Source organism: Streptopelia decaocto, assembly GCF_964273445.1.
Source record: "Streptopelia decaocto genome assembly, chromosome: 2".
Lineage (NCBI taxonomy): Eukaryota > Metazoa > Chordata > Aves > Columbiformes > Columbidae > Streptopelia > Streptopelia decaocto.
The window spans coordinates 117,107,875-117,124,408 of NC_138655.1; the positions used below are offsets into that span (position 1 = coordinate 117,107,875).

A 16,534-nucleotide genomic window follows, 5' to 3' on the forward strand; every position below is an offset into this window, starting at 1 on the left:
ATGATAATTAAGAGTAAGACTGACAGTTTAGATTGAATTTATTTCAAATGAAGACTAGCACACTGTAACCTTTGAATTCACTTAGTCCAGCAAATACAAATGTATGACCATGGGCCACAGCTGTAGTGTCTCAATGGCCAGACTGATCTAAGCTACTTCTTACTAGAGGTTTCAGATGGATGTTAAACTTCTCAAATCATCTTCACTACAGTAACATTTTTCTCTCTATCAGTACTTCTCATTTATTGAAGTGAATGACGCACAGCTTCTATTTCTGTCTCTGTAACCTGTGGAGATGTGCTCTTACATTAGACAGCACTGTTCCCAAAGGCTGGATTGTGCAGTGCTTCTGGAATGTGAGATATGAATTAGCAAAGGGCTGTCGTACATATTCCGGAGGCATATGACTGGGTATATGATTTGGATGGTGTTAAGCAAACAAAGCTTGGGAAATGAGAAGCTGTGGTGGGAAAAGCAAAGAAAGCCAAGTGTGGCTGGTTGGTTGAAAACAGATGTAGGAGGCAAAACACAGAAGCTGAAAAGGGAGAACTGATACATGAGGGGAAGCATGACCTAATGTTGACTACAGGTAGCTTGCTATGGTAACAGGTTTAGGTAATAAGATGTGATATTTCTGACTTCTAGTATTGTAAATTGTTTGATGGTTTTGTGTTTTTCCTTTGTGTGTGGTTTTTTTGTTTGGTTGGTTTTGGTGTTTTTTTTTTTGTTTGTTTGTTTTTGTTTTCTTTGAGAGACCAAGTTATTCAAGAGTGATAGGATGGGGAAAACCCTGGAACAAGCATTTCAAGTATTAATCACATAGAAGTATTCCTTACTGAAACTATGTGGTGTTTACTGCTATCTCTGCTTACATGCTGCTGTGGAGGTACAGCAAATACAGTATTGAAAGGTTTTCAGTGTGTACTGCTTTGTCTGTTTTGTTTGCAGAAGAATAAATGCCATGTATAGGAGGGCAAAGCAGCTTTTTATTTTGTGAAGGTCACATAATTAGGATTACACTTTCACTTTTTCCCTGCTGCTAATACGGATTATACATGTTGCTGTTTTCTTTGAACTTATTTATTGGAAAGAATTACTGCACCCTAAACAAAAAGTTAAGGAGATGAAGTATACAAAACTTTCAAAAAAATCCCCAAAAAAACTCCTAGGCAAGTTATAGTCACTTATCTCTTGACTGCTAATGTTTCATATTTCTAACATGTATTGTGTGTTTCAGATCCATAGGTTTGCTATGCCTGTGATGCACGGATGTATCCTTTCATTTTTAAAGCTTGGTGCTGGACATGGTATTTTAACAGCAAAGTGGTTGCTGATGAGGCTGCTCTGTGGCTACATTGGCAACTGTAGCATAGAACACAATGTCAAAGTCAAGTTGTGGTTTGTTCATATCTGAGCATGACATGTTGATAGCCCACTCGTATGTTAACTCAAATATTCTGCTTTTAAGGCTTACTGTATTTAGTTTTACACCATGATTTGCATAAATGTCTTTCAGTGGGATTGAAGGTTAAGGTTGATATGGCAAATGCTCTCACATCAGCCTGGGCACTTTTTACCTTGCTATAAAGATACCCTCACTTAGCATTTACTCTGGATTTAAAATAAAGCAGAACAGTTTTGACTTCAGAGTGCTTATAGATGTTCCTGAATAAAAGGATAAGGAGTTCTGCTGAAGGCTTCTGAACACTTTTCCTAGCCAACTGCTTTTCCTGTTCCACGCTTTGGGTAACATCCTTTTGAGCAAAGCAGTCATGAGTTTATTTTTGAGAAGGGGTGTATGCTGTGAGTAAGCTTAATGCTTGCTGGAGGCACCGTTCTTTGTGCAGTGTGTGATCAACAGTAAGTCCCAGGTGCCCTGGGACTGGCAGCGTGAAAAGGACTGGCAAGACTGGACAGAGCAGCTCAGGCCACATTCTCTTGAGTTCCTCCATTGCAGAGGTCCCCCAGGTGTGTGCAAGGAGAAGCTTCCTGACTGGATCGGTTGTTCTGGTATGATTGTTAGCAGCTGGCAGATCTCCAGCACTTCTTTCCCGTGACTTCATTTAATGGAAAATGCTGTGGGAGTAGTTGGAGAGGCAAGGAAAGACAGCAAAAGGGAACTGCCAGAATAAGCCAATCCTTATCCTGCAGGTTCTGGGTGGAAGAGTCTGGGTGGATTGTAATTAGCAATTGGCAGACTGAAATGAACACCTTCCTCTGTCCTATTTTCACTATATAAATAATTAGCATAAGTAACATATGTTTTGCTAACCAAACACCTTAGAGAACCCAGAAATTTTTTTAAAAAATGGATTTTTAGTGATGAAAATGCTAGGAAGAGACCTAAGCACAACTGTTACAGCACTGCTAGCAGTTATTTCAGTAAAATAAAATATCCCCCCCCTGTATAAACCTAAATATTCCACTGTCTGGACTGGGGTTCTAGTCTTGCAGTGATGAGAAATAATGGACTGACTTGGGTAATAGAGATTTTGATCATCTAAAGCCTAAATTATCTTTAATGTTTCCCTTGCTGCTCAAAAAAAACCATTCTAAATAACAACAAATTATCTTTTTTTTTTTTTTTTTTTTTTTTTTTTGTGTGGAAAGCAGCCAATAGCCAGTTGCTGTTTAAGGTATGACAGAGATTGCAGACAGAAAATGGGCTGACTGTAGCTAGGCAGCTGATTTTAGAGGTAACCTTTTTTTGCAGGGAACTCTTGGCTATGTAAGTGTTGGAATAAAGGGTATAGGACCTGGCAGTAATTTTCCAGGAAAGCAGACCAATAGGTGTTTTTCACAGTCAAATTTACAAATTGTGAGAACATTCTGGATTATGTAGGGCAAATTTGTATTATAATTTTAATTTTTAAGAGATTATTGAAATAAATGCACACATAAATGAAGGTGTTCCGTGTATGTAGTTGGTGTGCTCTTTAACGTAGCTTGGGTAGCTTATGTGTGATACAGCTGCTTTGTCACATTTGAGCCATAAATGCAGAATCACTGTAAAATGTGCTATTTTAAAAAAGAAAATACATCTTGTTTACCAACCTGGAGGCAAAGTGTCTAAATTTCTCTGCACTATGCTAATACTGCATGTTAAAAAAAAATTGACAGTTTTGATCTTTTGCTTGCTTTAAAGGTGTGGGTTTCAGTTTTTAGAGGCAAAGGCTGAAAGCCTGTGAATCCACCTGGAGAAGTTAATCACAACTAATGCTGATCTCTACTAGACTTGATAGTCTATCATAGTCCAAACAAAGGCAATTATGAGCAGCACAGAACAAGACTCTCAAACTGAAGCTAGTTGTCAATGTCCCCTGTTCGTTGATTAGTCCCAGATTATGGTTTGTCTGTGACTTTGGGTATCCAGCCTGAGCAGGAAAGCCTTTTTACATTAGAAGATCCCACTGGAGACTTGGTATGTGTTCATTCATTTTTTTGACATGGATTTGAAAGGCAGTCTACCTTACTGCTAGTTTTGGCATCTGTGAATGTGATATATGTTGCACTTACAGGTGCAAGGTATAACAGCCCAAGATACTCTTCTAAAAGCCTAGAAAAAAGTTTGAGTGGTATTTTGTTAAAAGCAACAGGAGCAAGAAATGGCTAAGATAGTTTAATACAATTATGGATTAGATGGTTGTAGCACTGAATAGAACTTCAGAAGTCATTCCATTTAATAATATACATAGGACCATAAGGCCAGATTAATCTTTAGAATCTTGTTTTCTCAAAATTGTAGCAGTTTCAATGTGTTTGGTGACAAGACCTATAGCCTGTCCTTTTGTAATGCACATACTGATCTTAACATTAAGTTACTCTCTCAAGTTTAATGTTCAACTGTATTGGTGTGAGAAATGTTTGCAAGCTTCTTTGAATGTGGTTGCTTGTTTCCTTGATGCTTCCTACCTCTTGATGTATAAAAATACCCAAATGAAATTTTGGAGGTTTTTCCTTAGTGTTATTCGTTAGTTATCACGATGCATTCATGTTCTATTAATGGCAAGTGTTTTGACTGGCTGCTTGTTTCCAGAAGAAGCTGTTTCAGGGCTGGTGTACGCTACTATGTAAGAGGTAAAAGAGCAAGTTGATTTATTTTAAAATAACACAAATTCCACCTATGCATGTGACTTACCTTTAAGAGTAATTGCTGCATAATGAGTTGAACAAAAAAGGTGTATAATAGTTTGTCTCGAGGTCTTTGCTCATAAGAAATTATTAGGAACCAGTATGATGAAGCACGTTCTGGTATTTATTAGAAGTGACTCTTCTTTATTACTGCTAGAGATGATTGCAAGTGTTTTGTAGGAGTTTTTAACACTTTACTGTTTTTATTGCAGTTATATGCAAGTGTGTAACAACCCTTTTGGCCTAGCAGTAAATTCAACTAAGAGCATCATTACTGCTGGCAAGGAAGCCCTGAATAGTGGTTTTCTCTAATTGTTTCAAGTTGAAAAAGTGAACAAGGAAGTGGATTTAGATTACTTTCTCTGTTCTTAGTCCCAACAGACATGCTTTTGAAGAAACTGGCCAGTTTCTGCAGTATCATTGCTATTGAATTGTGAATACTTTGGTGTCGAAGCACTCATAATTTATTTTGTATTAAACTACTCAGTTTCTAGGATTATAAGTATCAAAATGGGCTAAGCACAACTGTGCTTCTTCAAGTTAAATTTAGTACAGATTATGTTAAACTTTTGCCAAAGGTGTGTTTAATTTACCATCTTCAGGCAGCTCTGTTATTTTCATGCTTTCTGTAGAACTTAAAGGGGAGGGTTAGGAAGGCTTTTGCTGATACACTGTCACTGTTCTGCAGCCAGTCTGAGCTGGTTAACAAGGTCTTTCTTCTACATAGGTATTGATTCAGAAGGACATGCTGCTAACTTTGTTGAAACAGAACAAATTGTGCATTACAAGGGGAGCAAAGCATCATTTGTTCAGGTAAAGTCAGTATAAGGAACTGATCACTGGCTTAAGATACATAGATAGCTCTTTCTGAATATAGATTATATGTAAGATACGCATGTGCACAAATAAACAAACTAAACCAGTCTGCTTTATTTTTATATGGCAAGTGAGTTCGTAAGTTTTGTTTTTAAAACTGTTTCCATTCTTTTGCAGACCCGTGGATCAATTCCTTTTTTCTGGTCTCAAAGACCAAACCTCAAGTATAAACCAAAGCCGCAGATCAGCAAGTCAGTAAATCATGTGAGTGTTTTTTGTGTCTCGGGGGTTTTAATATATTTCTGGGTTCACGTTTGTGTGATAGGGTACCAAACTGTAATCAGAAAAATAAAAATCAGCAATACTGGGTTGAGCTTTGTTTAAAAGGTGGTAGCAAGAAGCTTTGTACTCCTTAAGATAAGTTCAGAGCCTGGAAAAAAATATCAAAGACTGCAATGGGGGTAGCTTCTCTTTGGTTTGTGTTTGGAACAGTTTTAGTAGCTGCAGAATACTTGTTATCTGTGGCTTGTTTAATAAGGAAAGCTTAATGGACTGGGGGGATGAAAGTAGAAATGTATTAACACAATGAAGAACATCAAAAGCTTTTCTTAGTTATAAAACTACCTGTGTGGTATCATCAAAAAAAGATGATCATAGAGATTCCTTGTAAATCACAGGTCTTAATAGCAGCATACATCTGTCAACTCATTTCCTTTCTCTTCTAGATGGATGGCTTCCAGAGACATTTTGACTCACAAATAATTAGCTATGGAAAACAAATGATTGTCAACTTGGTATGCTTTCACTTTTTCTTCCTGGAAAAGCTGTTCTTTCAAGCAGGCTTTTGAGTAACAGTGTCTTGTTGTTGTTGTTGTTCTTCCAGGTTAACCAAAAAGGTTCAGAGAAGCCTCTTGAGCAAACATTTGCAAAAATGGTGAACAGCATGGCAAATGGAATGGTCAGGTACGTGTGAAGTGAAATGATACCTTCTGTGTTAAAAGTTGAGCATTGCCTTTGAGACCCACAGAGTGAGTGGTTCTTTCGGGACCTTTACCAACCGTCTGATTTATTTGAGTGTTATTTTTATGAAATAGCTTGTCTACAACCAATGCCCTTACCTCACATTCTAAGCAGAAGTGAGACTGAAGCAGAGGACAAAGAGAGGAGACAGAATAACAAAGGCAGCTCAGAGGCAATGGTAGTGCCAGTATTGGAGTAATAATATGCTATGAGAACTGTGGAAGTCATTTGCATTTTAGGAAAACAAAATCATGTGCTTTAGAACTAGCTTCTGGCAAAAGGGCTTGGTTACAGTGCTAACTCAGTAAGGTAGTGCTGAGTGTGAGCAAACTGGTAGTGAGCTGAAGGAGGAAACAATAAGGGGAACATGTGATCTAAATGTCTGGATCTCAGTGTAACAGTGGACCAAGAGGGTGGAAAATGCACTTTAATCACAAGAGAAATTCCATCTCTTTGTGGGAATCTTGAGGGCGGTACACAATTTTACGACCTGGCTGTGCTTGCTTTCACTAACTTCAAGAGGGTGGGCTAGTGTCCAGCTCTCACAGGTATTTACCTCTATCTTTTCTTTGAAGTTGCTGTATAGTATTGTCACTCGTGTCAAAAGATGAAATCCTACCTGTAAGCATAAATACATCCGGTTTTAAGAAGGATTTACTTCTGTTTAAGTGCAACTAAGGAATTACAGAGTCAGGATGTGTTTCAGAGATGCTGCTTTTTCTGTATATGTTAAAGTGGTGTTTGTCAGCCTCATTTGCTTAATGCTGCCAAAATCCTTTTTCTTTGTTAATCAGTTTTGATGGCATTTATCTGCCAGACTATGACTTGAGTCCCTGGTGTATATTCACGATCATTCTTCATGTGAACAGTCTTGAAAACTTTACAAATAATAATTTTTGGTTTATGAATACTTGAGGGGAGGAATGTAATGCCCTGTAATTAACAGCAAACATATATATATATATATATATATATATATATATATATATATATATATATATATATATATATAAAAAAATGTTGACTTAAATACCACGCATCTAGAGCACTTCGTACCAGAAATATATTGGCTGTTAAAATCTTGCTCCGAGTCAGTAGCTGTTTAATTTTCTTACGACAGTAGATTAGTTATTTGACCAGAACCTGTCTCAGGTTTCTAGAGAGCTATCAGGGGAATTATGCTGCATGCCAGCAAAGAATGTTGTATTTCAGCACCTGTGTCTCTTTCAAAGTGAACTGGGGTTCCCAATGCAGTTGCTTTGAAGAGAGGAGAGCAAAAGCATCCTGGTGGAAAACGAGAGATGAAATCAGATGCATATCCCCTCAATAGTTTCTGGAGGAAAAATACTAGCCAGAATATAGAATAACTTGGAACTGAATGTATGCTCTCCCAGACTAGTGGCATCTTGTAAAGAAATGTAAATGCTTTCACCATGCACACCAAGGCTGCAGCTTTTGGAAGATTACAGAGCACTGACAAAATCCACAGATACTTGCCAGAAGCAATCTCTAAAGAAAAACAAATCCTCTATCACTACCTGTTTTATAGATCAGCCTTTTCCTGGGGGGGTTTTCTGAGACCTTCACTGCAGAACATATGTCATCTAAAAAGATGCTTCTCTTTCTGAACAGATATGTAGCATTTGACTTCCATAAAGAGTGCAGTCGGATGAGGTGGGATCGACTTCAGATTTTGATGGATCAACTAGCAGAACAGCAAGATGAGTTTAGGTAAGGCTCTGCAATTCTCTTTACTTCAGTGCTGTTAAAATGAGACCACTTTCATATAGTTTCTATTGTATTAAGGCACAGTAAAACCAGACCAGTAATCTTCTATAAAGAAGATGCATTCAAATGTGTTAGTGTTTCCATATCTGTGATCGCTTGCTGATACCATGTGCAAGATTAGAGACCTGGTAGTGGGTAAGATGTAGAGCCCTTTTTATGTGCCAATAAAATGCTTCTGAGAATTGTAGCAACACTGCCTTGTGACTCAAGAGCTGCCCTTGTACTTTTGGGTAAAAGGTTAGGCAGAGAAATGAGCATGCATACAACTGAAGACGACTCTTTTTTTTCATAGCTTATGTGATACTGTCTTTTCATCTGAGAGTAGTTCCATGTGGTGTTGACAGCAAACTGTTCTGCTATGTAGTGTCAGACACTTAGTGCTCCTTTCCACAGGCACCTACTCTCTTTTTTGAAGTGTTTTTTCTAACACACATTGTTTGTGGCACCAAGCTTTGGCCCTGGCACTGTTTGTTAGCTCTTGCTAACATATGTAAGCCACAAGGAAACAAATTCTCATCTTGTTTAATCATATAAAAGTAGACTAAATGTCCAAATCAACTTAATTGTGGGATTAAACAAAGATTTAAGTTGTTTTAAGCACTCTTTGATCCTTGCTACTTGTAGACATGTAGATTGTTAGGGAAACTTTACTTTGTTCTGCTTTTCTGATGGCTTCTTTCCTGTTCCTGAAGTCTTGTGCCTAAAGCACAAAGTAGATCAGCTGAAACATTACAAAACTGTTGGTTGTATATTCAATCCTAAAAAAAAGTGAGCACCAGACTAGAACAAGAGTCACATGAATTAAATCTCTTGCCTGGAATGAAGGCTGTGGAAATAGTGTAAATTAATAGATGATTGTGAATATACTCTGCCCACCACAAAAAAAAAAAAGCTTAAACACCTGATGAGTAGAAGAATAAATTGGCTTTGAGCACTTCAAATAAGGAGACATAAGCATGTAGATTGCCTATGCAGGAAGGATCATTTATTCTTAGAGTGAATACTGAATGACCTAACTTGTTTACTGACACATGCCATTGGAAGCTGTCTAAAGAACCAGGTTTCCTTAAAATGAAGAAAAAGTTTAAAAAAATAAAAGGCCATCTGTCTCTAAAACAAGATACAAAACTGAAGGCTTTTCCTTAGCATTAGGTTGGCTCTACCTTGTTTTGTTTCATTTTGAGTGTTTATTACTTAAATAGGAACAGAAAAGTCTGAGTTCTGATATTCTTGGAAAGTAGTTGTGCAGCCTTGAGGGAGGTAAAGAACTCCATTTTCTGCATGTTAAATCCAGTTGTGAAAGATCTGTGAAAAAGGAGAGCTGGCTTGCTGGGTTTGAGGGGGAGATGTTGGATTTGGTAGGGTTGGGTTTTTTTTTTGGTCCAGGTCTTCTTTTTTTAGAGCAATTATAGGAGATGCTGCATTTAAAATATCTTATTAAGCAGAAATGTCTACTCTTCAACTACACTAATTATCCTAATATCAGTTCTATGCAAAGCTTGGAGGGAGAAAGGATGGAATGAAGATTTCACGGGTGTTATTGTCTCTTTTCATCATACAATGTAAAATTTGGTTTAACAAAACTAGTTCTCAAAGGAGGACACACAAGGCTGATCGAAGTAAACACATGCATCTAAGGCTCTAGATTTTAGTACTGTGTGACTCTAAGGCTTTATAATCTTAAAATGCTGTACAATAACACTGGCTCATGTGCTACTCCACATTCAGAGTTCCTAATTACATAATGGGGTAACTTAATCTACAGAATATGATCTATAAATCTTTAGGGAACTGGACGTTTAATGCTGTGGCAGAAGGACAAGTGTAGTTCTGTCCCATTCACACATCCAACTGGTAACTTGGTCAGCATATTTGTTTAAGTGGTCCAGTTATCAGAATATTTGCATGCAAGTCAGTATTTAAAATCATCTGTTATCAATTACTAGAAACACGCTGCTTAGCTGATTAAAAAGATTGAGGTAACAGTTACCATATGCACTTGCTAGAGAGGACATCTGTTTCCTCCAGGTGTTCACATAATGGAGATAAAGGTAAGTGACAGTAACCAATTTTCAGTAGTGGCTTTAAAGATTTTAATACCTTCCTGGAAGAAGTGTGCCTGACAGCTCGCATGGCTTTTTATGCAGTGGTGAGTGGATTGAACCAGGTGACCAAGTATACACAAATTTGGTTACATCTGCTGTTATGTTCTGCTAATGATATTGGTATCTGTGGAGCTGGAACCATGTAATAACTGAAAAAAAAATATATATATATATGTCACAGATTTTGCACCAGAAGCTGTTTTTCCCAGTGGTATAGAACTCAATATTGCTGGTTAGCAGTCTAAATGCTGTGAGTAAATACTGCCCTGAGATTTTTATTATTGTTTGTGTATTGATGCCATTTTTCAGCATGAGAGGGGAAGAATTTAGGGAGGCATCAATATTCAAAGTTGTGGCCAAGTACTCCTTATACACTCAAGACAACTGTGTTTTGCTTGCTAGAATATTTACTTCTGAAAACATGTGCTTTATGCGAACTATTATCTATAATACTTAAATGAATTGTATGTATTAGTTATTTTCTAGTTGATTCCGATGGTAAAATTGTGACGCAGCAGGAAGGGACATTCCGCAGTAACTGCATGGACTGCCTTGATCGGACAAATGTGATTCAGAGTTTGTTAGCACGCCGATCTCTTCAAGCGCAGCTTCAGGTAAATATTTTATTCTTGTTTAACAAGCTGGAAGAGGAGAGCAGCTTTCTGTGTGGAACTGAAATGTAATTTTAACACTTCAATAAAAGCTTGTATACTTGACTTATTGTACTACTTACTTGAAGTACACTGGCTGGACTCTAGTTTAAGAAACAAAGCTGTTTCTGAAAGCAAATCCTGATTTTTCTAGCTGATTACTAGTGAGCCTCTATATGCTTTTTGTTGTAGAGGCTAGGTGTTCTGCATGTTGGACAGAGAATTGAAGAGCAAGCAGACTTTGAGAAAATCTACAAAAATGGTAGGTTGTTTATGGAGTTCAAACGATCACTCTTTTCCAAACGGTGTACTTAACTTCCTTAATTGTTCTTATTGTTTTCCTATTCACAGCATGGGCTGATAATGCTAATGCTTGTGCCAAACAATATGCTGGAACTGGTGCCTTAAAGACAGATTACACAAGGCAAGTCAGCATTTCTTGTAAAGACGTGAGTTTTTGAACATGTTTGGGGTTTTCCTTAAGTCTGTGTGTCTGAGCGGGTTATTAATCTGGGGCTTAGGCCATTAATGAGTTTTGCAATGGTTCAACTGGTAAAATGTCAGACTAAACTCTACAGAAGAACACCATTATTGACCATGTTTATATGAAAGGAGAAAAGGTAATTTGGAAATAAAACCAAGAAAATGTGCCTTTTCAAGGAACATTTATATTGTGGGGTGGAGGGAAGTATAATTAGCTTTCAAACTTTGTTACAAGTATGTGTGGTGATAATGCAGAGGCAGCCCTAGATAAATGTATTTACATTCAGGTATTAATTAAACATAGTATGTATTAGAAGAATGAATGAACTGTAGATCTGAAATGATCTTCCTGAATTTACAAATACTTCAAATATTTTTTCAAAACTTCTTTTTACAGAACTGGGAAGAGAACTCAGTGGGGCTTAATAATGGATGGCTGGAACTCACTAATACGTTACTACAAAAATAACTTTTCTGATGGATTTAGACAAGTAAGTTAGTCTTTTAACTGTGGGGGAATTTATTTGGTAAACATTACTGTCTATTTTAACTCTTGCTCTCTGTTTCTTTTCCAGGATGCAATTGATCTTTTTCTTGGAAACTATTCAGTGGATGAAGTAGAACATGCTAGTCCTCTACACGTCAAAAAAGACTGGAAGTTCTTAGCTGTGAGTATGGAGACTTTATAAGGGAGAAACGCATGCAGCCTTTTAGTCACTTGCTTCATATGACTAAGTAGATCTTGTCTATTTAGTAATGAAGCGCCCTATAATCTGGTTATGTTTCTATGCTGCCTGCATATAGCACTAAACCCAGACTTTTCCCTTGACAGAAAAGGAAGTGTCCTTGAGGTATTGAAAAAACTGCTGCTTGCTTTTTTTTAAAAAATCTGCTTCATCAGGTGGGAAGGGAGAAATTCTACTAGTCACCATTAATGACTGTTTCCTTCTGCAGAAGAAGCTTGTGAGACTGTAACACAAAAAAACTTCTTTCTTCCCCACTGTTTTGTGAAATGGGATTTGGGGTTTAACCTCTACTGGCTGGTGGTTTGGTTTTTTTCTTCTGTTTTAAAGACAAAACACAAACCTCAACCTCTCTTTCAGTAGATAGGTGTATTTTAATTCTTAACCTAGTTCTTGAACATACTCTCCAAATTTCGGAACTATCCGAAATATTACTTATACCTGGCAGCACGTGAATCAGGAATTAAAGCAACTTAATTTTAAACTAAGTAAATAGCTTTGTAGTACAGCCTGTCTTAAAGGAAATGAAGGAATATATGTGCTACTATATCACATGATTATTCTTTCTCTTTCCCCAGTTGCCTATTATTATGGTGGTTGCTTTCTCCATGTGCATTATTTGTTTGCTAATGGCTGGTAAGTCACTATTGAGTTTAATTTCACAAAATTAGCTTGCTTGTTTGTGGACTTTCTATAAAAGGTTACCTGAAACTATTCGGTATAAAATTGCTTCACAGTCATACTAAAAGGTGTTTGAGCATAGCTCTGGAAATCAAGGGTTAGCACTGTGCCATTAATGTGGAAAAAACTGAGGTACAATAGAAAACAATGTTAAAAACTTTTGTAGAACTCAAAGGGCAGTTAATTGCCCCCAAATTTAGTTGCACCTGAGTAGGCATCTAGCTTTATTATAGGCTGGATAATTCTCCAGAAGGATACCTACCAGATTCTGGACAGAAAGACCGTTCAGAAAAGTCAGATATAGGCATAAGCCTATTTTGATATATGTCCCCCTAGCCTAAATCTGTCCTGGGGAGTTGTGAAGGGTTTTGCTTTCTGCTTTTGCCTTGAATTTTCTAACATTAGTGCCAGTAGAGTTCTTGACTCTGTCTTCTGTAGGTATCTGTCTAAATTGTTCAAAGAACTGTGTTGCAAACACAGTTTTCCTAGGTAAGGAAATAGAAAAAGACCCCAGTACCCACAGAGGACTTCTAATTTAATTTGACAGCAGATCTGAGGGAAGGCTTGCAATATTTTGCTTTTGTACTCAACAAACAAAAACCCCACAAACAAGACCAAACAAACAAAACCAACAAACAGAAAAAACCCCATTCTGGTAACTGGAGATAATGAACCAAAATGTTTTGTCTGACTTTTAACAGGTGAGACATGGACTGAGACACTGGCCTATGTGCTTTTCTGGGGAAGTGCAAGCTTTGGAACTTTTGCTATCATCCTTTACAATGGCAAGGATTTTGTAGATGCACCCAAGCTGGTCCAGAAAGAGAAGATGGACTGAATTTGTGTGTGTGGAAAGCGGCTTGGTACTGAGGATTCCTCAAGCCACACTTGGAGTCTTTACTGACCTGCTTTCCACACCAAAAAGTGGTCTTTTTATCATTATTCCTTTGTGGGGTGGGGGGACAGGGAGGGAAATAAAATTGTGTCCTATGGTGGTGGTAGCTTTCAGCTGAGACCTGACTTGACAGTCTTAGTTGCAATGGTCTTTGGAATATTGCATTAGTGGGAGGGGTCCACTCTGAGGTAATGCAAAGAGGAAATCCAGCTTTTTGGTGTCTGGAATGTTTGAGGGCAGAAGTGGACTGCTTAAGCTTATAGTCCACCTGGGCTGTTTCAGCTGAATTTTTGGTCTCTGGCTTGACAGAAGAGAACTCTGATGCTGTTCGTGTGTCAAGGAACCCAGATGTTGAAGCATTAATAATGGAGCTTCTAATTTTGGTGTCTAAACAAATACAGCCTCATACCAATAAAAAGTCTAGTTCCAGGACTTACAGCTGGATTATATTTGTTGTGATGAAGTCCATGTTGAATCCTTTGTGCATATTTGTGTGTGGATTCTTTTCACTAAACAGGAAAGATTTTTGAATCCTAATGCTCTTCTAAAATGAGCTTTTTGTCCTGTCTTGTTTATCTAGGACTGATGCAATATTCTACTAATCATTGTTTGGGTGAAAGGACAGTAATTGGTTGTTCCTGAAGTTGCAAATGTCTTGCACTGTTTCAGTAGTATAGTCTCTAGATATGATGATTCATTAGTTAGCAATTTAAAGTATAGAATTTCTTTCTAAAGATGTAAATGAAATCAAAGAATGTAAAAATCCTTTGCAGTGTTTATTCAACCTTCCTTATGCTAAAGGTCCAAAGTATTCCATTAATTAAAGAATGGGTTACAACATAAAAGGTGAACTTCATATTGTTTTGCTAGTCAGCTGCTTCTGTTCTTGGTTATGTTTAAATAATTTTTGAAAGAAGGAATAACAACCTGAGGAGAAAGCATTTAGTCTAAATTCCATGTTTGCACTTGGAAGCAGCAGCTTGCTTTTCATGCATGATACTGTAAAACACTCTTAAAAAAAGATGAAAAAGCTACATAATAATTTGTGCTGGTTAATAATAAATGTGTCTTTAAATTTAGTGCTTCCAAGCTGTATAAAAATAAGTAATCCTAACCAAGGACCAATTTTAAACTATTTTGTCACTTATTTTATATGGTTTGTTCAAAACCAGACATGGAACTTGCTTAAGGTGATGTGTGTTGTTTAATATTTCCTGTAAGTACAGCTGTATATTCAGATTGCAATTATAAAATTTAAATGGGGGGGGAGAAACATGTAGAATACTAGGACTAGCACAGTTTTCACTGTTGAAGCTAGAACACAAAACACTGATACTCTAGTGTTTCCTTGTGTTATGACTGAAAATATGTACAGATTTTTGCAACTGTTAACTGTTTGTTTTAACCTTGAATGTTTCTGGAGGCCTCTCTGGGTTTTGTGTAAACATAACCTGTTCATAAGCACCAGTACTTGCAAATTATCCGTTTGCTTCTAGATGCTGTAATGGAAACACCAGTTGACCGTTAACTGGGAAATCCTATAAAGTTTTCAAAGGTGAACACACAATGGGCACAAAGTACAAGATCATAGACTTGGTATTTGAAAGTTATGGTTTTGATGGCTCCCTGGCAGGTGGTTTGGTTGTCTTGCCATCTAGAACTAAATCTTTGCATCTTTGGTGAAGAACTTGCTGCAGCAAAGACCAAACTTGAATTGCTAATTTAAAGGGTTTGTAAGATAGAATAATGTTGGTTTTAGAAGTTGGAAGGCACCTGTATTTTCAGTGCTTTGCAAAGAGTCTGTATTTCTAAAATCACAAATGATGTACTCAAATGACAATAAAATGTTCAACTTTTCTAGATACACTGTCTGTGGTGCATTTTGTGCTTTGGAGCAGACTGTGCCCAGATTGTTCCCTGGGAGCTATTTCTCACCCAAAGGATGCTTTGGTTTTGTCTCTGGTCACTGCATGTGAGGATCTTCCTGTTCTGTGCTTAAATACCAATGATTTTGGACCATGCCCTAGGTAGGAGATGGCATTAGCATCACCTTCCAGTCTTCACTGCCACATCTGGATCTCAGTCTGATACCTTCTGTGGCTGGATTTCTCTGATGCTTAATCCTGAGTGTCCCCTGTGCTCTGTACTGATGCCTCTGGGGTTTTACTGTCTGCAGCAACAGGTGCTTGGGGTGAAAACTCAAGTGTTCTCCTGTTCCCTCCACCACTGCAGGTACCCGTGTTTATTTTATTTCATTATTGTATTGTGGCTGATTGCAAATTTAGACTCTGGAAAGGTGTTTGCCCAAATGTGCAGGTTCTGAGCTGGATCTTTGTTTCACTGATGAAATAACCCTTTTGGGCAGTGTGTGTGTGTTTGTGCATCTGATGGCAGTGGGGCATCACTGGCTTCTTAAATAAAATTATTACTAATAACATTTAGAATCCTTAAGCTGTAAATTCTCAAAGTCTTTAAATGTTGTATTCCTGTTTTGCTTTGATGTTATGTGTGTGTGTGTTTGTTTTTTCTTCAAGCTCAAAGTGGATTTTAAATGACACATTTCAAGGAAACAGGAGTAGAATGTGAAATCTTATGAAAAGCTTGGCTGCCACACATCATAGAATCATAGAATGTGAGGGGTTAGAAGGGACCCTCAAAAGATCATCTAGTCCAATCCCCCTGCCAGAGCAGGAACACCTAGATGAGGTTACACAGGAAGGTGTCCAGGTGTGTTTTGAATGTCTCCAGAGGAGACTCCACAACCCCCCTGGGCAGCCTCTTCCAGTGTTCTGTCACTCTCACTGAGAAGTTTTACCTCGTATTTAAGTGGAACCTCCTGTGTTCCAGTTTGAACCCATTACACCTTGTCCTATCATTGGTTCTCACTGAGAAGAGCCTGGCTCCATCCTTGTGACACTCACCCTTTATATATTTGTAAACATTAATAAGGTCACCCCTCAGTCTCCTCCAAGCTCAAGAGCCCCAGCTCCCTCAGCCTTTCCTCATAAGGGAGATGCTCCACTCCCTTTATCACCTTTGTTGCCCTGTGCTGGACCCTCTCCAGCAGTTCCCTGTCCTTCTGGAAGTGAGGGGTCCAGAACTGGACACAATATTCCAGGTGTGGTCTCACCAGAGCGGAGTAGAGGGGAAGGAGAACTTCTCTCGACCTACTAACCACCCCCCTTCTAATCCACCCCAGGATGCCATTGGCCTTCTTGGACG

The 16,534-nt window shown here is 38.0% G+C and overlaps 1 protein-coding gene across 1 annotated transcript in view; it reads left to right on the forward strand.

Moving 5' to 3' along the window:
• The window catches only part of SACM1L (SAC1 like phosphatidylinositide phosphatase), a 33,571-nt gene extending 18,397 nt beyond the window's left edge, over positions 1–15,174 (forward strand). The window contains exons 7-20 of the mRNA XM_082044243.1: positions 1,238–1,271; positions 3,976–4,077; positions 4,859–4,944; positions 5,125–5,211; positions 5,673–5,741; positions 5,831–5,910; positions 7,600–7,698; positions 10,336–10,474; positions 10,703–10,772; positions 10,862–10,934; positions 11,391–11,484; positions 11,569–11,661; positions 12,315–12,372; positions 13,119–15,174. Of these exons, the coding sequence (XP_081900369.1) occupies positions 1,238–1,271; positions 3,976–4,077; positions 4,859–4,944; positions 5,125–5,211; positions 5,673–5,741; positions 5,831–5,910; positions 7,600–7,698; positions 10,336–10,474; positions 10,703–10,772; positions 10,862–10,934; positions 11,391–11,484; positions 11,569–11,661; positions 12,315–12,372; positions 13,119–13,255 (1,221 nt within the window). The 3' untranslated portion in view covers positions 13,256–15,174. The remainder of the gene's footprint in view (positions 1–1,237; positions 1,272–3,975; positions 4,078–4,858; positions 4,945–5,124; positions 5,212–5,672; positions 5,742–5,830; positions 5,911–7,599; positions 7,699–10,335; positions 10,475–10,702; positions 10,773–10,861; positions 10,935–11,390; positions 11,485–11,568; positions 11,662–12,314; positions 12,373–13,118) is intronic.
• The last annotated feature ends 1,360 nt before the right edge of the window (positions 15,175–16,534 follow it).